The 22,094-nt window shown below is 48.7% G+C and overlaps 6 protein-coding genes across 7 annotated transcripts; 3 read left to right on the top strand and 3 right to left on the bottom strand.

Moving 5' to 3' along the window:
- Positions 1–2,275: 2,275 nt before the first annotated feature.
- On the bottom strand, positions 2,276–14,625 carry LOC108025272 (intermembrane lipid transfer protein VPS13B). Of its 2 annotated transcripts, XM_017095633.3 has the most exons (14): positions 13,124–14,593; positions 11,721–13,068; positions 10,920–11,662; positions 10,668–10,866; positions 9,989–10,608; positions 8,056–9,926; positions 7,840–7,996; positions 7,560–7,781; positions 6,471–7,504; positions 6,052–6,411; positions 5,239–5,997; positions 4,699–5,183; positions 2,698–4,640; positions 2,276–2,636 (listed from the first exon to the last, which is right to left on the bottom strand). In XM_017095633.3, exons 1-14 carry the CDS (start codon positions 14,408–14,410, stop codon positions 2,424–2,426), a joined length of 11,241 nt encoding a protein of 3,746 aa, XP_016951122.3. In that variant the 5' UTR covers positions 14,411–14,593; the 3' UTR covers positions 2,276–2,423. The 2 variants fall into 2 exon arrangements, with proteins under 2 accessions (XP_016951122.3, XP_016951123.1); XM_017095634.3 differs by lacking the exons at positions 2,276–2,636; positions 2,698–4,640; positions 4,699–5,183; ... (7 more) ...; positions 10,668–10,866; positions 10,920–11,662 and having other exon boundaries at positions 12,583–12,722; positions 12,781–13,068; positions 13,124–14,625.
- A 13-nt stretch (positions 14,626–14,638) lies between these two features.
- On the top strand, positions 14,639–15,989 carry LOC108025505 (translation initiation factor eIF-2B subunit alpha). The gene is made up of 6 exons (XM_017096027.3): positions 14,639–14,779; positions 14,840–14,941; positions 15,003–15,214; positions 15,283–15,437; positions 15,496–15,766; positions 15,817–15,989. Exons 1-6 carry the CDS (start codon positions 14,746–14,748, stop codon positions 15,961–15,963), a joined length of 921 nt encoding a protein of 306 aa, XP_016951516.1. The 5' UTR covers positions 14,639–14,745; the 3' UTR covers positions 15,964–15,989.
- On the bottom strand, positions 15,980–16,794 carry LOC108025507 (protein PFC0760c). Its single transcript, XM_017096029.3, has 2 exons — positions 16,648–16,794; positions 15,980–16,347 (listed from the first exon to the last, which is right to left on the bottom strand). Exons 1-2 carry the CDS (start codon positions 16,792–16,794, stop codon positions 16,114–16,116), a joined length of 381 nt encoding a protein of 126 aa, XP_016951518.1. The 3' UTR covers positions 15,980–16,113.
- A 10-nt stretch (positions 16,795–16,804) lies between these two features.
- Positions 16,805–17,436, bottom strand: LOC108025506 (uncharacterized). Its single transcript, XM_017096028.3, has 2 exons — positions 17,165–17,436; positions 16,805–17,109 (listed from the first exon to the last, which is right to left on the bottom strand). The coding sequence occupies exons 1-2, from the start codon at positions 17,352–17,354 to the stop codon at positions 16,805–16,807; spliced, it is 495 nt and encodes a 164-aa protein (XP_016951517.1). The 5' UTR covers positions 17,355–17,436.
- A 285-nt stretch (positions 17,437–17,721) lies between these two features.
- Positions 17,722–20,279, top strand: LOC108025477 (conserved oligomeric Golgi complex subunit 7). The gene is made up of 4 exons (XM_017095989.3): positions 17,722–17,932; positions 17,995–18,288; positions 18,344–19,030; positions 19,087–20,279. The coding sequence occupies exons 1-4, from the start codon at positions 17,774–17,776 to the stop codon at positions 20,176–20,178; spliced, it is 2,232 nt and encodes a 743-aa protein (XP_016951478.1). The 5' UTR covers positions 17,722–17,773; the 3' UTR covers positions 20,179–20,279.
- A 140-nt stretch (positions 20,280–20,419) lies between these two features.
- On the top strand, positions 20,420–22,072 carry LOC108025014 (mannosyl-oligosaccharide alpha-1,2-mannosidase IA). Its single transcript, XM_017095269.3, has one exon. It carries the CDS (start codon positions 20,449–20,451, stop codon positions 22,021–22,023), a length of 1,575 nt encoding a protein of 524 aa, XP_016950758.1. The 5' UTR covers positions 20,420–20,448; the 3' UTR covers positions 22,024–22,072.
- The last annotated feature ends 22 nt before the right edge of the window (positions 22,073–22,094 follow it).

Below are 22,094 nucleotides of genomic sequence, written 5' to 3'. Positions count from 1 at the left end.
GCCCTTGCCAGTCTAGCAAGCCCCCGGCTCCGGCGAGAGGGTGTAAGACGAATTTAAATATGAATAATCCAACTGCCTAGGGCCTCTGAATAAAGGTCTCTGAATCCGAATCCGAGTGCGAGTCCAACGTATTCGAATGCACATGTGCCTGTGTCTATGCGAGTTATGCCCACAAGCCATCTTTCCCGCCCGGCGTATCAATTTTTTATCAGTAACCATTTTAGAGAAAATTGCATTTGATTTTTTCGACTTCGTTTCATGTGCCCCGCGTAAGCACTTCCCCAAACCAGCCGAGCACGAGGAAACATTTCCAACCCTCAAGTTATGAATAATTCCGCGAAATGAAAATACCTGTCAGGATGGAGTTCCAGGGACTTGCAGATTAATGAATGTTTTTAACAATATTTAAATGTTTAAGAGGTATTGCAGTTCCTAACTCTATTCCTGTATTTAATATATATTTTATTTTTTTTTATTTTCCTTATAACTTGGTTTATTTGCCATATTTCTTTCCCTAAGTCCCGCAAAAGTGTGTGTTTAAATCTCCAGAGGATTGTTTCCACAGTATCTACATTGGCGAAAGTCATAGGCCTTCCAGTTTGACCAGATATACTTAAATACTTGCTTTTCCATTTCCCATATATAATATATTCTTTGAAAAGGTTTTAAGCACAGCCTCTTGTGATGGCGACAGGAACTTGCTAAAGGGTTTCTGCCACATGGGCGTACTCGAGGGGTGACAGGTTCCAGGAATCCATTTACCCCAGCTAAATAGATTAATCCAAAAGGTACTTCGTTCTGAAACGAAGAATATTAAAATTTATGCTAACATTAAGGTTTGACAAAGTGCATTGGTGCATAAACAGCCTTAATCTTTTGGTTCTTACTTTTATTTCGTTGAGTAACAGCTCTCAAGGCCCTCCCCTTTGTTGGTATATTAAAATCCACGAAATGGCGGGGCATAACATTTGTGGATTAGTTTTTAGCCGAGTAATGACCACTAGCAATTGGCTTATCTTAATGGCACATGCCAACTCTGACCCCCTCTGCGGCGCCCCTGCTGCCAAGGCCGGGAACACAACGAAATGAAAGCAGAGGCCGCCATAATGCATCGGCTGATGGCCTTGTTGCCACCACTGCATACTGTGCGTATGCGTGATATGTGTGTTTTACGAAAGTTGGCGGGAAAGCCTTTAAATGCAGGTCTTTACCAGGGCGTCAATCAAAGCCAGATGGCTTGTATTGGCCAGGGCTCATTAGCGGAGATCATCGGCTTCCGCGGGCGTGGCAACCACTTCCCGAAGAAGTCGCATCACCCACTTTTGGGGGCAAGTCGCACAGGCCACCAGCAAAAAAGCAAGGAGCACACATAATGCTAATGTGTGTCTGCCTACATAAATGTGCGAGCTGAGACAAAAGCCGGAAGCGGACACAATGGGCTCAACTTTAGGGCCAGGCACAGTAGAGTCGTTAAATGCCCACCTTTCATAAGCATAAAACAATAGACGTACCTACATTTGGCCCACGGAAACGGTGTGCAAATCTGTGTGGCTGCCAGCTAGCATGGCGATGTCGATGGCGGAGGAGCCCGCCCCCCGAGACATGTCAAACACATAAAGAAGGCCAGCGGGGATACGGGGAACTGGGGAGCAGGGGATCCGGGGGCCCCAATAAGCGACCTGCACGGGCAAACTTGCGGGTGCGGTGAGCCGACCACCAACCACCCATAATTGAATCTTTGGGTCGCGCACTGGCGCACACACAAGGCTAAATCCCGGCTTCCAAACAGGAAGGATAGCCACAACACGCGAAGAAATTAGCTACATAAATGCACATCCTTCTAGCCAACTTTCATATTATCATCAGTATCTCTTAGATATGAGATATTATTTTTCTTCAAAAATAAATTCATATAAATATGGAAATTCTTTCTATTACATACAATGTAAGCTAGTTTTCTCTCACTGCAGCAACCGCCAGGCAAATTATATTTAACTCGAAAAATAAGAAGCACTTTGGTTCAACGGTTTTGCGGGCGACAGGTTAATTTTTACAAGTTTCTTCCAATTCCAAAGGCTTTGCCCTAGCTGGATTTATCTGGGCCTGATTAAAATGCATCAGTGTTCTAGTTGTAAGTTTTAAGATCCAATATTGGCTTGTGGGCGGCTTTGGCCAAAGCAATTGAAAGGGGATTTGGCGAACTTGAGCAACACAAAATGAAACTGAATAAGGAAAATAGTATGTAATAGATGCTACTAAAACTGGCCAGATGATATGAATTCAGTCAAATGGGCTTGACTTTTTTTAATTTTTATTGCAAAAAAGTAACAAAAAATGTCTTTTGATTTTTGGCATAAAATACACATGATTCTAGGAATACTTTAGATTAATCCGGAAACGTACGCACAGATGCATATGTATCTTCAATGTTGTATCCGACTAATGACCTTCAGATAGTGGATGAGGTGTTCACCTATGTTGGGCTTAATATAGAAGATGCACTGCGACTGCCGCTGGATGCGGTCATCCACACCCAGTTCCTGCAGCTGGAGCAGATCGTTCAGCGAATCGTTGGCTATGCTTTGGAGACGCGAGGCGTTCAGGAACTTCATGATGCGCTCGTTGGTGTAGTTGAGCTGCGTAATATATAAAATATTTATTTCTTTTTACACCACTAGTTGATTATCCATTACTCACCCCCTCCAGATCATCCCTCCTCTCGGATTTTAGGCTCAAGTACAGCTTGGAGGAATCCTCGCGGTCCGCCACCACTTCCACCTTGGAAACGGGGGAGGCGAAGGCCAGGTCCTCGCTGTCCGATTGCATGATGGCCAATACTGACGAGGTTAGGAACAGTAGAGCAGGGCGCAGCTGCGTGCTGACCAGCAGGGTGATCTCACAAAAGAAGAGCATCTGATCGTGACTCAACTCCTCGGGCAAATAGTTCCAAATGCGATGCGAGCTTCCATGCAGGGCAACATTTCGCGTGAAGCTGGGCTCCACCTGCTGGGGCATGGCATTGAAGCCCACCGTGTGCAGGACGCCTTGGCCCGTAAGGGCTAGCATTTCAGCTGCTCCACTGATGGGTTTCGTCAGGGCTCCCACAATGCCCTTGGTCAGGCCAGCGATGACGCCAACAGAACTCCTCGCCTCCAGGGTATGATGGGCTAATCCGCCAACAGCGCCGAGCAAGCTAATGCCCAATCCAGTCAGACCTTGGGTCAGACCATCGGCGAAGCCCTGGGGTCGAGCTCTCCGCCTGGCCTCGGTCAGCTCGATGTGCTCCGCGTCCAGCGTAAGCCTGTCCAGATTCCGGGCCACTGAACCAGCCAGCTTGGTCACGGAATTGACAGTTCCGGCAGTCACATTGCGCAGCAGCGAGGCAGATCCCTGGGTCACTCCCACTAGAAAGCCCCAAGGTCCGCGGAAGAGACCCTGAACGGGCATGGAGACAAAGTCTCGAAGGCCGGTGCTAAAGGAGCGTGCCAGCCCACTAGGGCTGCCCAAGATCTCCAGGGAACCAACGACCCAGCCGGCACCGAAAATAGCTCCACTGAGATAGTGGAGACCCAGCGATTGTCCGAAACGGAGGGGCACGGTAAGGATTTGCTGCCGCTCGTAGCGGGAGAAAGAGAGCGGAGAGTGATCTAAAGCTATGTACAGCCTCGAGGAAGTATGGACGGATAGCAGTAGACTCAGGGGCTCCACCGAAAAACTATTGAGACGCAAGGGTTCCGATATGTACAGAGACTGGGCCACAACTTGGTCGGGCAGCAGGGTCGTTCCGACGGGAAGAAGGATTTTATCCTCTTCCACGGGCGGACTATACACACAATGGGACGGTTCACACTCTACCAGTGCTTCCAGCAGCTGATTCAGATAGGCATCTTCGATATACACCCGGAAGGCGGGTATCTGGCATCGAACATTCTGCAGCTGCATTTCATCTTGGTAGAACACAAATGTGAACAGGGAGACGGGGGTGCGTTGTGCCTGCTGCCTATAGACACAATCCAAGTCGTACACCTGCGGCAGACTGCAGTTGCGTCTATACAGTTTTTCTGCACAGAGCAGCACCGGGAAATCGTACTTCCCACTGGAGTACAACTGGTTATCCACCTGAAGGTTCGGCAAATGCAAGTTTAGTTCGCGCTGCTCGTCGTCGTCGTCGAAAATCAGCATGGAGTCGTCGGCATAGATGTTACACACCTCTGTCTTCAAAAAATCACTTTCTCGGTTGTCGGTCTGCAGGCTGAATACAAAACTCTTGATGAAGATTCTGATCCTCGTCTGCTTTTTGACGTCGCACTCCTCGCTGAAGTGAGCACACGCCACCATATCCGGCAAAGGATCCTTAAATGTATCCTTATTTTCTATGAAGTTATCTTCTGATCCTGAAAGTGCCTGCTCTTGTGAAGGCAACAAAGCATTCTCTGGCTTTGTTAGGCGGGATCGCAAGTCCTTTACCGAAAACTCCAGCTGCTGAGCTATGTAGTAGATGTTCAGGCGAATAGCTCGATGCTTGTCACAAACAACCACCTTCACATCGCCATGGAGGGGAACATGCAGGAATTTCTGCCAGGACTTGTCCGTACGAATGGGCTTTGACCAGGCGATCTTGTTCTTGGCACAAGGCTTATCTGAAATATAAAATATAACTTAACAAAATCTAACAAAAAAGAATTGGGAACCTCCTACCTTTATAAACCGCCAGGGATAAATTGCACATTGTGAATTCCACATCCGGAAAGTTGGCGTACATCTGCGGCGGGGTATAATAGCATTTGCTCTGCGGCAGCACCAACTGATTCCACTCGAAGTGCCTGCCCACGAACTCCGAATTCGTGCAGGAAACATTGCTGTTCTCCGAAGCACTCGTTTGGGCTACGATAAACTTGACATTCGTATTGTTGCTTATGACAATGGCAGGTGCCGTGTCCCGGAATATGTTCAGGTAGTGAACATTGTCCTTCTCTATCAGGGTGATCATCAATGCAATGGATTCGTGGCTCGCCTGCAAGCTAAAGCAGCGCCTGGTGAAGGGTATGGCCAAGGGAATGGGTATGGAGATCTCTCGATTGCCACCGACACTGAAGCACACAAAGTAGACGAATGCTGTATCACAGTTGTGCTTGGCTTTGTGGGCGTTGAGATCGTAGAAAACGTCCATAGCATTACCAATGCTGCGTGAAAAGAGGAGATCAACCACATAAACTAATTAAGAATTACGATCCCTACCAGTTCTTGTTGGAATCCGCAGAAATAAGACTACGTGCGCTCTTGGCACTGGAATAAGCTTCAACTTCCTCCCGCGTGGAGGTCTCCTTGTGGTCCATGGCCAGAGGAAGGACATTCAGCACCACATCCGTGAAGTTGGTCAACACGAACTTCGATCGCAGCTTGAACACTCGGCGTCCGTCGTTTTCCTTCCTATACTCTAGTATCAGACGCATCACCTCGTCTCGTTCCACTATAACTATATCCACATATGAATTGTACCGCAGAAACATAGATCTTCCGGCGTTGTTGACCGTTTTTTGCGTAAAGTCCTCCAAACAAATCGGAGTCGAGGCAACCCAACCATTATCAAAGGGCACATCAATTGTGAAAGCACTCTTCAGCTTTGGCATCATTTCCAAACTATTTGCCTTGAGTTCAATGCGGGCCTGCTGTTGGATCATAAAAATGCTGACGTCCACGCCGGTCCCATTGATGAACATTCCCCAGGCGCACACCTCCAAGCTTTGGCAGCAGGAAAACTCCCTAGTCGCGTTTGTCCGGTACTTAACATCAAACGAATTCTTAAAATCCAATACGCGACTAACGCGTAATTCTTCCGGGTCGTTCAAGGGCCACTTGGGCTTCGCTGACTTGCCCAGCTTGTGCAGCGCATTTTCAATGGTCCAAATGTTGGGATCGTAATAAAAGAACTTGTGCCAGTCCATCGTTCTCAGCATGAGCGAATATTCATTTTTGGAGGAACCTCGTAAGACACCCCTGATATGAAAATAGTTAGTTAGAATATCAATCAAAATTAGTTTATGATCATACGAGAAAGTGAATCCCACGTTGTGCTCTGTAGCATGGGTGGTGGCAGTGTTTAGCGCCCATCTGCCTCCTTTGGCGTCCAGAGTGGAGCTCTCGCCGGTGGTACTTTCAGTCGCCTGGATCTCGCAACTAAGCATGTTGCATATCTCAAAGATCGGCCAAATGCAGATTAGTATCTTTTGTGGCTGAAAGTCCTCAGCCGCCTTTTCCATCACAATGTCCTCGCGCAAGATGCGCACCCAAACGCTGATGAACTGCTGCGCAGATTGCGTAGGCACCTTCACCAGCCACGGCAAGTTGTTGTTGGTTTTCAGCGGGATATCCCCAGTGCGTCCCCTGCCAAGTCCAGCCGTCAGCTTAAGCCTGAAGAATCATTAATAGCAATAATAACTATTAAACACTTATAGGCGTAAACCACTTACCGCATGTTGATGTCTACATTGCGCTTTACATTCTGGTAGTACGATGATCTTTCCTTGGACAATAAGAGATGCTCCGGTGCGCTGGTTTCCTCGTAGCTTATTTCCTCTACTCGAAACTCTGTGATCAGATTAAAAGGCATCATGCTTATTAACTCGATTTGCCCCTTAACCAGAATATAAATCTGTGTGGCGGAAAGTTTGCCAAACTTGAGGGTGATACAGTAATCTCCCACTCGCAAATGATGTATCTTATGCTCGTCCTCGAACTTAAGTGCTATGTGTACGGAGTCGCTGGTCTCCACCAGACGCGATTCGGGATTCGTGATGAAGAAAGTAAGTTCTTGCGCGTGGTTGCAGCTTCGGAAGTGATAGAGCTGCATTTCACCGGGAGCCACCTGGATTTTTTCCACTGTTCCAGTTTGCCCAAAGCTTATGGGTGCCTGTATCCGATTCACTATAACGCATTTGGGCATAAAGGCGTGTCGCAGCTCTTTCTGCTGCAGCACCTCCTGCCAGTGGTATTTGGAACTCAGCAAAGTGTGGATCACATAGGGTCCGCAGTTGAGCCTAAGCTTGTCCACCAGGAAATTAGCCTGCACCAGAGGCCGTGGGCAGTCTGTTAACCTGACATAGCTATTAAACTTCATGGGCTCCAGGACATCCAGCATGTTTAGGAATCCATAGTCCAAGCACTTTATCCGAGTGCGCAGCTCTGTCTGCAGACTAAAATCTCTTCTTGAATATATGGTCGAGTGCGTCTGCAGATCTTCCACATGCACAGTAAGAAAAGTCTGGCTGATATTGGTGGTCTGCTTTAGGCTGTACTTATTCAGCTGATGTGGGAACTCTCCGGAGTTATCCGGCTGGTTTAGGAAGTTCAACTCGATGTCCTGGCAGCAAAGCAACAGCTGCAGCTTGGGCACTTTTTCCGCCTTGAAGACGGTATCGATTCGCATGCAGCCCACTAGAACCTTTGGATGCAGTATGAAATCGTTATTCTCGTCCACTTTGAAATCCGACTGGAGATACTCTATCTAAAGTGGTAGTTAATCATTAGATGATGCTTTATTTTACATATTGTAAACCCACCGAGAGATCTTCATCCTCGCTTCCCTCAAAACAAGTCCCATCGACGGAGATCAAAGATTGCAATATAACCACCCTCCAAATGGTTGCACAAATCGGACGATCTGGGGGCGTGAGTTGCTTGGTGGATGTCTCGGAGAGCATGAAATCGCAGTAATGCAGGAAGGTTTCGTGGGTTTCACTGAAGTACTCCATGCGACACCTGATATGTATGGGTCTGCTTACCTTTTTCGTACGTATATCAGTTAATTTAGTAAAGTGCACTTTTATTAACACTACTTACTGGCATTGGCACTGGATATATGTGTATGCTAGTCATCTGGCGCGGCTGCGGATACCGCCAGCAGATGATGCCATAGTTTTTCTTGATGATTTGCACCTGGTAGGGCATTGGCAGCACGGACTCGGAGTTGAGATACACGAACTGAAAGGCTCCAGCTCTGAAATATTAGGTAAGCCGATCAGTAAAATACAAAACGTTATCCCTAATAACACCCACCTAAGATCATCCTGGTAAAACTCCGCATTTGACTTCACAGGACGCTTTAAACGCTCTATAGACTCGTGCGAGGGAGTGCATTTAATTAGGTCACATGGGGAAACCTCTTTCGGAGTTCCCAAAACGGGGCGACGGTGCAAAAACTGCTGCCACTCCTGACCAGCGTGTTCCTGAATCCGATTCATCCCGTCCCGCGCCTTTTGCAGTTGCAGAATACTGAGAACTCCAGCATCGATGTGCAGATAGTTAAGCTTGAGTGTGGCATTAATCAGCAGATCATCACACCATGGTTCACTGATCAAGTCCACCGACAGACGCATGAGCAAGGGATGCAGCAGCATCTTCCCTCCTGACTGCACGTAGAACGATCCCAGATTGGACCTTATAACAGCCTTCTGAGGACGAGTACTGAACTTAATGCGGGTGCTAAGATCAAGCCAAACGAAGCTGCACTTGTAGGTCCTTTCCTCATCGTAGAACTTGACAGTTATGCGATCGCAGGATATGTGCAGCCGATCCGCGTTGTAGCAATTCGTCTTCATCTGGCGAAGCTGCGATCCTTCGGGCACTGGACGCTGGGTCCGCACCGCGAAGCAGGGAGTCTCGTGGAGTACCGTGTAGATACGGATCACATCAGTGGCCAATTGTTTGATGCTGTTCTCACACATTCTCAACAGTATGGGTTTCCGCAGCTCCACATCGACCTCCTTCTGCTGTAGGCGGTCATACTGTGTCTTAATCGTGAGCAGCGGAGGCGGAATCCCCGAGCTTCCGAGTTGGCCAGGTAATGTATCGAACACAGATTCATTAAACTGTTCCAAATCCTCTCTATCTTCAGCCTCAACAGTCGCAACGCTTATGTTAACGTTAAAAATCGAGGCTTGCGTTACGGTTGCCTTTAGATTCTGAGTGGACATGAAGCTGGGCTGGGAAACGGTCAACAGAAAGAGTGGTTTCATGACGGGCCGTTCCATCTCCTCCAACTCCAATACATCGTATATTTTTAGTACAAATATGCCAGCCACAAAGGATACGCTTCGGGGATAACTCAAGACACTCGGCTTACGTCCAATGCGATAAATCTCCTCTGATCCAAGCGATCTTTGATTGCCTTTGACACGACTGTCCAAATGAATTCCGGAGTCGCTTTGGCAGGATCCGTAAAAATAGTCGCTGCTGCCTTTTGCGTCTGCAAAACTCGAGTTTGCACTTGGTTTTCTTAATTTTTCAGTTAGATGCTTCTTAGAGGGCTTCCGACTCAGACTTTCCTTACATGTTTTGAGAGAACTAAGGTCGGCTGGAAAGTAAATCGAGTTGTCCACGCTGCTGTATTTGGATACTTCTCCCAGCATTTTGTGCGATGTGACTTTTGGGAACTCGGCATTCTTCACACAGACCTGATCTATTATACAGTTCAGTCGCTGCAAGCGCACAATGATGCAGCTAATCAAACTGATTTGGTGAGTGTTCAACGAGGCCACAAAGTCCGTGACGCAATTGTACTCCACACTCTGACCGCAGACCAGAAACCGATCGTAGCTAATGGCCGGCGCATAGATCATAATGAAGTCAAAGTTCTTGAATATCTCCATGTGATCCAGTTCGGTGGATTGACTTTGGTTGTTCCACTCAAAGGCGGGATTGTCGTGTTTGCTCGCGAGACTCTTCTCAATGCGATACTTCTGGGTTTGCTTCCAGTTCCCGGTGGACAGAGATACCTTTCTTACACTAAGCTCGTACTGACGATCCTCTACCAGAGCTCCCGGGGTGCTAAGCATGTTGAGCTCCGCTGCCTTTTGGTAGATATCCGGGCGCACAAGTTGACGCACCAGGGGATTCTCCAGACTTGGTGTTAGCTGAATGCTCTCGATCTGGAATATATGCAAATGTAATAAATAATTTGAAAAATATCATTAAGTAATATTAAACAAACCTTTAGCAGCAAGACACTGCAACTCTTTCTGCCAGTGGATAGAGGAAGGTAGACATAAATTCCCTTGCTGTTTAAGTGCACCATTGGTAGATCCTGAACCGTTGTAACCTGGCTGGGAACTGGTGCACAGGATGAGTTAGCAGGCTGTGAGGGTTCGGAACCTCCCATAATTTCCAGAACCTCGCATATGGGAACCATAAACTCGGTTATTTGGTCCAGGTTCAGCACCATTTCTATTGGTTGCACCTCGATCAGCACCTCAGAAATAGTGTGCTGCTTGTTGTGCGGGTTTCTGGCGCCAATCTTTGCATACAGATCCTGCAGACTCACTGTGGTAATTACCACACTGACCAAGGGTAGATTTGTGCTGTCGCCCAACATTTTTATGTGAAAGTCTTCGACCTTTTCCCATTCTTGATGCCTCTCCTCGTAGTAGTTAAGGCCAAAGTTTTCTATTTTAGTGGTGATCTTGGTGAAATCGCTGTGCTTATCAATATTCAAGAGTAAGTCCTCCAGAATTATGACGATTTTACTGTGCTGCAAGTCGTTGGAGTTTTCCATTTCAAAGCTGATTCGAGGAATGGTCCATTGGCAGAAGAATACAACAGAGTTTGTGGGAGCTAAGCGAAACAAATGCAATGTAATTGATTTATAAAACTTTTCCTGTACTGTTTCTTACCACTTTTCACCTGAGGTGCTTCAAAGTTGGGATCCAGCTCCAGAAACTCCTTTATCACTGGATAGTTTTGGGCACTGCCTGTGTAGACCTCAAGTCGTGGCTTTAGTTTCGCTGTCTGCCAATTAGAAGGAGGTTCGTCCGGGCACATCGAGCAGTACATCTTGGAGAGAATCAAGTAGTGTTCGTGCATCAATTTCACCTAGAAAGAAATCGACGTAAGTAAGCTAAATATTCTTTAACAAATCCTCTTACCCTCTGGGCAAATATATTGATGGCCGACATGTCTACATGGACATTTATTGAGTAGGTATTTTGCTCAGTCAAGTCCGGAGATTTAGCTTTCTTCTCTTGATCGTTGGCCCCTCCGACTTTCCTCCCGTCGACTTTCTCAAATATTTTGTGTGATAGGGCCAAGGTAATAGTAGTCCTAACTGGAGCCACAATCATTTCGGTGACTTCAGCTTTGCGGTAGCATACATTGAACTCGTTTAGGTCAAACACCCAATTGAAAAGCTCCGTGTTGGTAGCCACCGGAATAACTCCTCTGATGTTTCCCCGCTGGACAGCCTCGCAGTTACCGGATTTAACTTTCAAGTGGGGCAGCCGAATGGAGGTATACTCTACATCCGTCTCCGCAGGGGATTTCCGCATCATCACCTCGCATACATCAATCTTGGCCTGAGCAATCTCCACCAGAACCACTATGTTGGTCAGCCGTTTCACGAGATCCATGGCATCAAAACTACTTGGCCGAGGCTTATTGGCTATGGGTATGTTTACAGGCTCTGCCTGGGTGTGTCTCTCATCCCGTTCTGAGCTCAGATGTACCGTCTCCTCGGGAACCGAGATCTTCCGGCTATTGTTTCTGCTTATGCGACGTGGTTGAAAATCATTTAAAGGCAACGCAGAGGCAGAAATCGTGGAATAGTTCGAAACGGATTGGGTAAGAAGTGGCTCCGCTTGGTTCACGACGGATTCCGATTCTGTTTCAGTTTCTGAAAGAAGATAGTTCTATAATACCTCATACCCGAGTATTAAGATTGTATAACATACCCTTCTCTTTTGGATTGTGCTTCCCACTGATATCCGAAAAGTTTAGAAACTGCAACAGATAGATGTCCGTGGTGATGCGAAATGGTTCCAGCCAGAGGCACACCACGGTGCCGGGCATCTTGTCCAGCTTCGTAGTGGCCTCCTCCCGGGGGAACTGAAACTGCACCTCCAGCCACTTGTTGTTCGCATTCTTCGAAGTAGACAGCACAACATTCCGTACATTCATCTTGGTGTGGACGGCATCGGTGTGGATTCCTTGGAGAGAGCCCACGGCTGCCAAATGAGTGTGATACTTGTGGTAACTCAGGCCCAGTTTGGTGCCCACGCTTTGCAGCTTGATCACATCCGAGTGGGCGTTGGCATGGGCTACAATGTGCGCCAGATCGCAAAGATCCGGACCATTGAAACTCGAGATCAGTGGCACCAAGCGCTTGGCGAGGATCAGCTCACGCTTTGAGAACTCTAATGTTATGATCTCAGACTTGATCTCGGACGTCTCTAGAGCCGCTTCATTCTGACGCCAGAGTTGAGGTACCAGCAGGCGGTTCCAGCTCACCTGCATGCGTGGAATGTTCAAAAGCTTGGCCCGGCCATTATCCGGTGTTGTGTTAAGTATCATCAGCGCCAAGTTCTTTACGTTAAAGTTATAGCAGTTGTAACAGGCGTTGACCACCTCCCGAGGCTTATCCTGCAGATGAGTGATCAGTTGGACCAGGCGAAGGGGATTCACTGGTCCACACATTGTGCCCTCGACTAGAGAGATCTTCAGCTGCAGATATGGCAACAGGGATTGCTTGACTGTGGTTGTCAGCTGGTGTTGATTGATTGCCGAAGACTCCTCTTGCTGCTGGCGAGGATACAGCTGTAGCACTATATTCCGCAACTCAATTTTGTAGTTGCACGTGGGCACTAGTCCCATCAGATACTCCAAGTCCGGTATGGTCATATCGGAATTCTTGTTCTCCAGCTCGGGCACACTGCGATCCTCTTCTTTTACCGATTCTGAATGATATCCCGGGTAATCGTAAGGACGAATTAAATCGCTAATTACATTTTTAACCTGCGCAAATGACTGCGAAAAGTGAAAGGTGATGCCGGCGGACAGGAGGCGATACTGGATGCGAAGTCCCAGGTCTCTCAGCTGACTCTCCGCCACCGGATGGCTGCTTGGCTTTGGCACCCGGTGCTCGATAATGTCGAATGCCAGGACGGGACTGCGGTACAGCATGTACTCATCCGTGTTCCTGGCCACGTAGTTCTCGTAGTTGTAGCTGCACCAGGAGCGATCGGCAAACATGTAGTTCTCGTCAAACAGGCTCTTGTCGATGAAGGAGCGCTCTTCCTGAAACTGTGAAAGGGAATTAATAAGTACTGAGCGCAATGAACTTCTTAGATATACTCACTTCCTGGGTATTGACCAAGTTGCGATCCACGGGATCCTCGCTTCGATAGGCGCCCAATGGCTCCATGCACATACTGGAGAGGCCCGCCTTGACGTTGGCCCAATCGCACTCCTTCAGGAGCGTCCGCTCGTAATAGAGCCCGCCTAGACTGATCCGTAGGATTGGGGTATAGCGAATCCGCTTGATGCCACCCATGCTCTGGTCGGTGAAGTACTCCGAGTTTTTGAGGTGGAAGTTCAACTCCTCGGCATATATGCCCAAATCGAAGGCGTGACCGATAGGAGAGTCACAGGAAGAGGAGGGAGCCTGGGGATCGAAGCTGGGCAGCAAGTTCCAGGCCCACCAGAATACGCTTTGACCAGTGGGTTCCGCACCCTGCTGCGCCTCGTTGCCGTCGGTCACAGCCTCCTGGTCCTCAGGATTCTGGGGATCTTCCACGCTCGCGGCTGGCTTTAGTTCGATCAGCATTTTGACCAGTCTCATTACCATGGGGAATTGCAGAGATGACACATTGATGTCCAGGGCCTTGGTAAAGACTCCTATGCGTGTGGTGCTGGAGGTGGCCACCGTATTGGCGTTGTACTTGCGGAGCACCCGGCACTCCAGAGTGCAGCGGTAGAGCACCGGCTCTTGGCACACCTCAATCCTGCCAGCCGTGTTCCGCTTGTCCAGGCAGATTGTCAGATCTGAGACCTGGAGCAACTTGCGCATGACCACGGCCACAGGGTGTATATCCACCATGGTGGGCTTCCAGTTCTCGCCGGCAGAGCTAAAGTTCAGGGTCTGCACGTTCATGGAGACCACAATGTCGTCCTCCACATATTTCAAGATGATGTTGTGGCACTGCAGGCTGATGTTGTTGATGATCTTGTTGACGACGCTGGAGGAGCTGGCCGGCCCGGGGCTCTTGGGCTGCTGATCCGGCTGCTCCACAGAGGCTCGCTTGGAGTTCCTTCGTTGCTGCTGCTGAAAGGAGGCCCGGCGCTGTTTGCTCTCGCTGTCCGGCAACTTGGCCACGAACTCGATGGTGTTGATGACGATCTTCACCGGCTCGGACATGAGCTTCGTCCAGGGCACCTGGATGCTCAGTTCGTGGATGTGGCCGGAAACCAGCTCCACGGGCAGATTGAGCTCCTCCTCGAGCACCTCCAGGCGCAGGTCCAGGTTCTGGAAGGCCACCTCGCCCTCCCACAGCGACACCTGGGCATCCTCGTCGCGGAAGTTCTTCACGTACTTGGCCACGTAGCTCAGCAGAATGGGAGTAATGTAGGACTCCAGTTTGAACATGGTGTGGCTCGGCTCCGGAGGCTCTGGCCTCGATTCGCGCGCTCTTGGCTGCTGATGTCTCAATGGGAACTCTTCATTTACTGCGTTGGCGGCGATTTACTTGAATTTACATGCTGTGGATTTTGCTACGATTCTGGGCCGAATATGTTTTTTAACAAAAAAAACATAGCCATAGAATTTTTGATTGTTTACGTTTCAGCCCCGGCAATCTGGCAATCGATAACGCGAGCGGCCAATCGGCCATCGATTAGTTCCACCGTGTAGAGGGGCCTTCGACGCACAGCTGTTTACTTTGTTGACGTTTAACGTGCGGCGACTCTCACAATTTCATCAAAATGCCGCAAATTACAGAAAATGGCCAGGATTTCGGTGGGTTTAATTAATGGGGTAAAGTGTTGGGCAAGGTTTTTTAACAGTTTCGCCCCTCAGATGTGGTCAAGTACTTCCTGCAGCTCCTCGAGGAGGATAAGGACCTGTCCTCCGGCATTGCCGCCATCAGGACCCTGCTGATGATCCTGGAAAAGAAGCAGTGTATGTGGGCTACAAGTTCGCCTTTCTAGTTAATGCTTAACCTGTGTAACCCTTTCCCCAGTTGGCACCATTCACATCCTCCACACAACCATGAGGGAAGCGGTGGCCGCCATGCGGAACACGGACTTGTCCATTGCAGCCATTGTTTCCGCCGGGGAGCTCTTCTGCCGGTTCATCACCCTCAGCCTGGACGACAAGCACATGGAGGAGTGCCGTCAGATTATGTTGAACCGCGGCAAGATCTTCCTCACCAAGTTGCTCAACTCGCGGCAGGTATTTACCTTATTAGAGAAAGCTATACCCAATAACTTTTCCCATTCACCCTTTAAAACCTCATCAAGGTGATTGCCCAGCAGGCCCAGAGGTTCATCACCGACGGCTGCCGCATATTGACCCACTCCCGGTCCCGCGTGGTCCTCAAAGCCTTGATTATGGCCTCGCAGAACAAGAAGTCCTTCCACGTGTACGTGACCCAGGGTGGCACAGGAAACTCCAGGTAGCTTAGACCACGATTCGCCTTAAAATATGCAACTATAAACCCATACCATCCTTAGCGAAGAGATGGTTAAGGACCTGCTTGCCGCTGGCATTGACTGCACCCTGATCCTGGACTCTGCAACTGGCTACATGATGGAATCGGTCGACTTTGTGATGGTGGGCGCCGAAGCGGTGGTGGAGAGCGGCGGAATTATCAACCGCATAGGATCCTACACCATGGGCTTGTGTGCCCGCGAGATGAAGAAACCCTTCTATGTCCTGGCCGAGAGCTTTAAGTTCAGCCGCCTGTATCCACTCAATCAGCGTGACCTGCCGAACGAGTACAAGGTGAGTTCTGTAATAATCATCATCAAAACAACTAAAAGTCTTCTTTGTAGTACTCCCGCAAGCATCTGAACGATGTGAGCAAGGTGCATCCTCTGGTCGACTATACGCCACCTGCCTACATCACTCTGCTCTTCACCGACCTGGGACGACTGACGCCCTCGGCCGTGAGCGACGAGTTGATCAAGCTCTACATGTAAATGGACAATAAAGATATTGCACTTAACTACGTTTGTTTAATTATGACTGACTGTCTACTTGAGATGGTTAAATAGAGGCTCGATTACTGAGTATATGTACATAAAATAAAGCTAGTTACTTCCGCTTAAACCTAAAATTTAGATTGTGTCCTAGAACTGCATTTCCCGCGAATAGTTGGCGTCGATCTCGTCCTCTGACCCCCAAGGATCGTACATGTCCTGGCTGTAGTGGGACGTTTCGCTGTTGTTGCCATCGTCGTTGGTGTACTCGCTGTTGTACTCCTCATCCGTGTAGCTGTCGCTGCCGCTCTCGTCGTCCGATCCGTGATCATGGCCACCAAACTGGTCGTCGCCATCATCACCATCCTCCATATCGCTGGCGTTCTGGATAAGGAAAGGTTTTATTTGGATTGGGTTTGGAAAAACAGAAAATGGCGCTTGATTACTTCAACCTTTAACTTTAAGTATCTTGGCTACGAGCTGACTAAATGACCATTGTTCCTCATTAATGTATCACTTTTTAATAAGTAATTTAATAAATAAACAATTTTTACTAATGGGCAAATCGGATTTAAATTAAATTGCACACATTTTCTGAAAATTGAGTAAACATTCGCCACAAACAGGTTTCAAAGTTCAGGTTCCAAAGAATTCGGTTCACCCAAGTATTGTTGCAACACTCACAAATTGGCCGGACTGAATGTTGATCTCGATCTGCAAGCGGATGTCCATCACGAGAAATGCAGTGGTGACCATGATGGGAATGGTGAGACGAGATTTCCAGGCGAGATCCGTGAGGAACATGAAGACCTTGCCGAACGTGGAGTCCATTGTGATTTGGTCAGTGCTTAGCCGGGGGCTGGTCCCCCTCCTCCTCTTCCTCCTCTGCTGCTGCTTCCTCCGCCGACTGCTGCAGTGCGTCGTGCTCCAATATGTGGAAAGTTTCGCCGACGTTCAACGCCTGGACGGGCAGCAGGTGTCGGTGGAGGCGACCACTCTCGATGGGGGCGTCTAGCTCGAGGAACTGCTCGAATATGGAAATGGGCACTCCCTCTGATGAGAGTAATCCCCGCATGCAATCCTGCCGCTTGTCGCGTAGGTTGTCCAGCAGCTTGTTACCCTTTTGCACCCGGGCCAGCTTCCTCTCTAAGGAGATGAGTGTTTAGTGGTGATAGTAGCGCTCTATTGGACTTAAACCTACCTAGTAACTTTAGATAGTCGCTGGAATCCGGCAGGGGCTCGATTTTCACGTCCTTTTCCAAGTTGCTCTGTGTGTCAGTGGGTGGGGTAAAGTTGTCCTCGAATCTGGTGCTCTCCTCCGCGGTCTCCTTGCTTTCTTGCTCAACGGTTGTGTTTTTCAATTGCCAGGGATCGGCATTGCCAAGTGACATGTTTTACGAACCAAATAAACTTAAACCCCAAAAACTCCCCAGAAAATTATTGTATTTTTTGCAGTGTGACCGTTGGGATGGTCCCCTAAAATACCAGAACGCCGTGCGAAAATAGCCGGCTTAGTTATTCGCACAACATCCGCAGTCGTATTTATTTCTCGGGTTTTTACATTACAAATTATACACTAAATATATTTTTATTTTAGTTTTAATATTCTGCGTACAGTATTATTAAACATTTATTTTTCTTTTTAAATGTTGAATTCTGTATAATATTTGAAATATTAAGAGTAGTCCATATAAATATAAACATCCGCATCCGCATATTAATAGCTGTTGATGCCCATTTCTGTGGTATAATATTACTCACCCACCACGGTCACACTACTTAGACCAACGTCACCAAAACCAAGTGCATCATGGATGTTTCGGCTCTTTCGGGGCCAAGTTTTAGACCTGCGGAGTGGATAAACGCCAACTACAAGAAGTTTGTGGAGGAGAATGGGCAGGATGACAGCGAAGCCGCCTCCTCCTTCATCCGGAGCTACGTGGCCAAGCTGCAGCTGTACATATTTAACGTAAGTGGAGCACGTCATCCTCCAGCTGTTTGCTTAAAATACAAAACATCTATTATTCCCAGGTAAACAATGCTGTGGAGGAGTCCAGTCGTCAGGTGGTGGCCAGCATGCCGAGGATCGCCAAGGAGTCGGCCGCCCTGCAAGGAGATGTCCGCCGGCTGCAGGAGAAGATGAGCGCCATGCGCTTGGAGGTGGCTGCGGTGCAAAACGAAACCGGTGAGTGCATGGCCACCTTGGAGCGGCTTAACACCAAGAGCCAGAAGCTCCAGGTGGCCAAGGAGTCGCTGCAGGAGTCGGATGGCTGGGGAAACCTCTTGGCCGAATTGGAGGATGGATTCGAACGCAATGATCTGAAGGTGCGAGAAAAGCCAATCATACATGGGAATCCACATGCTAATCCTTACATTTTAGGGAGTCTGCGACAAGTTGATAGCTCTGCAAAAGTCCCTGCACGCCCAGGAGCAGTTGCCAGGACATGCCGAGCGACAGACCCAAGTGGAGGACTTCAAAAATCGCTTGGAGGCCCTGGCCTCGCCTAGCGTGGTCCAGTGCTTCGCCGAGGGTAACACGGAACAGGCCCAGCACTATGTTCAGATCTTCACTAGCATTCAGCGGCTGCCGCAACTCCAGCAATATTACCGTGCTGTCCAGAAGAACTTCTGGCAGCAGCAGTGGAAGCAGACTCTGGAGCTGCAGGGCACGGACCACTCTCAGCAGCAACAGCAACAGTTCCTCACTCTTTACTACGATCAACTGCTGGAGCACTGCCAACGCCAGGTCAAGTGGTGCTCCAATCTCTTCGGCGAGGACAACTTGCAGCCCTTTCTGGTGATTGCCGAACTGTTGCCGGCATTACAACCCACGCGGGATGCTCATATTCTACAGCTTTTGAAGACTTCCAATGAAAGATTGGAGATGCTGGCCTTGTTCGCCCAGGTGAATCACAGTTTCGTGCTGCACTTGAACTCCTTGCTGGAGCAGTCGCATATTACCTTGTCCGAGGAACTGCATCGTCTTCTAGGCGAAGCGATTTTCGAGTATTTCCACAAGTTTATCCAACAATATCCGCGCTTGGAGGAGACGCAGTTATCTACGCAGGTAAATCCATCAAATCTGTAAGTTATTTACGAGTCTAATTAATTATTTATATGCAGGTGGATCGCCTTTCGTCCAATCAGGCCACCCCTAGCGATGGTGTGCGTCATCTGGAGGAGAGTACCCGGAAACTTTACGAGTGGCTGAAGGAGGCCTGCGAACGATGTGCCTCGATAACCAGTGACTTGGCTCTATGCAAACTCATAACCCTGCTGAACGGCATCTTTAAGCGACAGCTGGAGAGTTTCGGACGCATCCAACGGCAGATCGGACTCAGTCTGGGGTCCAGCAGTTATGCGGCGCAGAGCGAAAACTGGTCTCTGCTGCAGTACACCATGTCGCAGCTGCAATGTCTGGCGGACTTTCAGGCGCAGCTGCATCAATTCGAACAGGACCTGCATACACGCATGGCGACTTTGTCCAACAAGCTGACCAAGCCGTCCAATACAGGACCCATAACCATTTTCCAGACCTGTGACCATGCGGCTCGCACGCAGCTGCTGAACAGCATAGCCGACTATCAGCAAAAGAAGTCGGAGGCCACCGATAGCCTAGGAATCTTTCCGCAGATCTATGCCACTTTGAAGAGTCACTTTGCCGATACACACGACATAACGCTCAATATATTACTGCAGCCCATTGAGACCCACTTGGCGCACATTCGTCCGCCTGTGCAGGATCACGCCGCGTCGGGCATTGATATGCCCTCGTTCAGCTTTGCTCCGCAGGAGAGTATCACCCAGATTGGTCAGTACCTGCTCACCTTGCCGCAGCACCTGGAACCGCTGCTGCTGTCGCCATCATCCCTGCTGAAGCAGGCTCTGGAGGTGTGCAACATCAAGTATACGCAAGCCATTCCCTGTGCCGACGTCCTGCTCTCCCTGGTGGTGGAGCAGTGCTGCGTCCTATACCAGGCGCAGATACTGCAGATAAAGTCGCTGCCCGCCTCAGCGGCCACTCAGCTCAGCGTGGACATTGAGTACCTCTCCAACGTGCTCGAAGAGCTGGGCTTGTCCATCAACCTGCAGTTGTCCCAGATCCTTACGCTGCTTAAGGCTGCTCCGGATCAGTATTTTACCCTCAGCAGTGGATGTGAGCCGCGTCTGGTGACGGCCATTCGGCAAATGCGCAATATTATATCTACTCAGTAGATGTGAAATAGGTGTCTTAAATAATCAAACTAATATATTTAAAATGTATTTATATAAACAAAACTGTTGGCCCTAAATAACACAAAACTTATATTAATTAATATCTATTTATAGAGTGACATATATTTTCTTGCTAAAAATAAGAGGTATAACAATGCGAACTCAAATGTTTAATCAAGTGTCTGGAAACTAGGGCCAGTGGCTCGGTTTGGTTTACTAAATTGCACAAATGCCAATCTCACTTATAACGCAAGCTCACTTAGTTTCGGAATGTATTTCTTTCATTTGGCTGTGCGACGAGCGCATTTCGAATGGTATACGGCAAATACCGCATCCAGAATCGGGTTAGTTCTTACCGGAATCCTTTCAGTCGGCGTGATCGCCGTTACCTTTATCGAGTGCAGGGCGTTGATTAGGCAAGCGTTTCAAGAAAATATGGCGGATGAAGTGATTTTAACGAAGGAGATTGATCCCGCCGAGGTGCGAGTACAGCTCAAGGAGATGATGCAGCACGCCTGGCGGAGTTATGCCCGCGTTGTGTGGGGCACCAATGAATTCCGTCCGGTTTCACAACGCGTGCATGTGGGCAGTGACTTCGGAACCTACAAACTCGGTGCAACGATTATAGAGAGCTTGGACACTCTGTACTTAATGGGTCTGGACAAGGAGTTGAAGCGTTCTCGGGATTGGATCGAGAAGTCCTTTAGCTTGGATCGAGTTGATGAACCATTGCCCCTTATAGCGCTAACATCCAGGCTGCTCTGTCCCATGCTAACCCTCTACTCCCTCACTGGGGATCTGCTCTACAAGGACAAGGCAGTACATATTGGCGATAGGATCCTGTCGGCCTTCGACACGGCAACTGGAATACCGAGGCGACTGGTGGTTCCCAAGGAAGGCAGCACCCTAACCAAGTATCTGGATGACATGTCCCGTACCTCAGAGTTTGGAGCCCTGCACTTGGAGTTCTTCTACCTTAGCGAAATCACAGGATCTCCAGTGTACAGGGATCGGGTGCAGGGTATTCAGGATAGGATTGCGAAGGCAGCCAAGGTCAATGGTCTGTATCCCAATGCCTTTTGCACAAAGTATGGCACATGGGAAAGCCACAACTGCTCCATAAACCGATACCATGACACGCTCCTTAAAGCATGGATGCAATCCGGGAAAACCGATTCCCAAAATGAAGTTCTATTTGAGGACGCTTTGCTGGCTGTGGTGCAAAATCTGGTTGTCATCAATGCCGAAGAAGCGACCTATGTAACGGATATGAGGGATGGTACTCTTACCCACCGGATGAGACAGTCGGATTGTTTCGCTGGCGCTCTTTTTGCCCTGGGAGCAGCAGCCACCTCGATGGATCACTGGGAGAAGTACGCGGAGATCGGCATTGGCATAACAGACACTTGCCATGACATGTTCTGGGACTCTTCCACCCGACTAGGTCCGGATACTTTCGCTTTTACGGAAAAAAGTCAGAAGGAAATCCTTCCCCTCCAGAGAAACTTCTATATGTTGCGACCAGAAGTCGTGGAGAGCTACTTCGTACTCTGGCGTCTGACCCATGATGAAAAGTATCGCCTTTGGGGCTATGAGATCCTGCTGGCCATAGAGAAGTACTGCAGGACACCCAATGGTTACACTGGTATTTTGGACGTTAATAACAAAACCTCGGAACCGGACGATGTGCAAAGGACCTTCTTCTTAGGAGCGACCCTGAAGTATCTGTTCCTGTTGTTCTCCGACGATGATGTGGTTCCCCTGGAGGAGTGGGTTTTCAACAGCGCAGGACATTTTCTACCCGTTAAGGGTGCAAATTCAATGTATCGTGAATATAATCAATAAAAATCTATTAAAGCTAAGTAGTAAAAGTAGAAGTAAAAGAGAGTAGTAACAGTAGTATTAAGTAATCAGTT

This window comes from Drosophila biarmipes, chromosome 3R (genome assembly GCF_025231255.1).
Source record: "Drosophila biarmipes strain raj3 chromosome 3R, RU_DBia_V1.1, whole genome shotgun sequence".
In the NCBI taxonomy this organism is placed as follows: domain Eukaryota; kingdom Metazoa; phylum Arthropoda; class Insecta; order Diptera; family Drosophilidae; genus Drosophila; species Drosophila biarmipes.
Note: the sequence above shows the minus strand (reverse complement) of the source record. Positions and strands in the feature narration are given on the sequence as shown.

Bases quoted from the DNA above. Each gene is read 5' to 3' on its own strand.
- LOC108025505 (XM_017096027.3), top strand. From the start codon at position 14,746: ATGCCGCAAATTACAGAAAATGGCCAGGATTTCG. The intron at 14,942-15,002 runs GTATGTGGGCTA...CCCTTTCCCCAG, and splicing joins GATCCTGGAAAAGAAGCAGT to TTGGCACCATTCACATCCTC. The intron at 15,767-15,816 runs GTGAGTTCTGTA...TCTTCTTTGTAG, and splicing joins ACCTGCCGAACGAGTACAAG to TACTCCCGCAAGCATCTGAA.
- LOC108025014 (XM_017095269.3), top strand. From the start codon at position 20,449: ATGTATTTCTTTCATTTGGCTGTGCGACGAGCGCATTTCGAATGGTAT.
- LOC108025272 (XM_017095633.3), bottom strand. From the start codon at position 14,410: ATGTTCAAACTGGAGTCCTACATTACTCCCATTCTGCTGAGCTACGTG. The intron at 13,069-13,123 runs GTGAGTATATCT...TCCCTTTCACAG, and splicing joins ACTTGGTCAATACCCAGGAA to TTTCAGGAAGAGCGCTCCTT. The intron at 7,782-7,839 runs GTAAGTAGTGTT...CGTACGAAAAAG, and splicing joins TATATCCAGTGCCAATGCCA to GTAAGCAGACCCATACATAT.
- LOC108025507 (XM_017096029.3), bottom strand. From the start codon at position 16,794: ATGGACTCCACGTTCGGCAAGGTCTTCATGTTCCTCACGGATCTCGCC. The intron at 16,348-16,647 runs GTGAGTGTTGCA...TTCCTTATCCAG, and splicing joins ACATTCAGTCCGGCCAATTT to AACGCCAGCGATATGGAGGA.
- LOC108025506 (XM_017096028.3), bottom strand. From the start codon at position 17,354: ATGTCACTTGGCAATGCCGATCCCTGGCAATTGAAAAACACAACCGTT. The intron at 17,110-17,164 runs GTAGGTTTAAGT...TCATCTCCTTAG, and splicing joins CGACTATCTAAAGTTACTAG to AGAGGAAGCTGGCCCGGGTG.
- LOC108025477 (XM_017095989.3), top strand. From the start codon at position 17,774: ATGGATGTTTCGGCTCTTTCGGGGCCAAGTTTTAGACCTGCGGAGTGG. The intron at 17,933-17,994 runs GTAAGTGGAGCA...TATTATTCCCAG, and splicing joins TGCAGCTGTACATATTTAAC to GTAAACAATGCTGTGGAGGA. The intron at 18,289-18,343 runs GTGCGAGAAAAG...CTTACATTTTAG, and splicing joins TCGAACGCAATGATCTGAAG to GGAGTCTGCGACAAGTTGAT.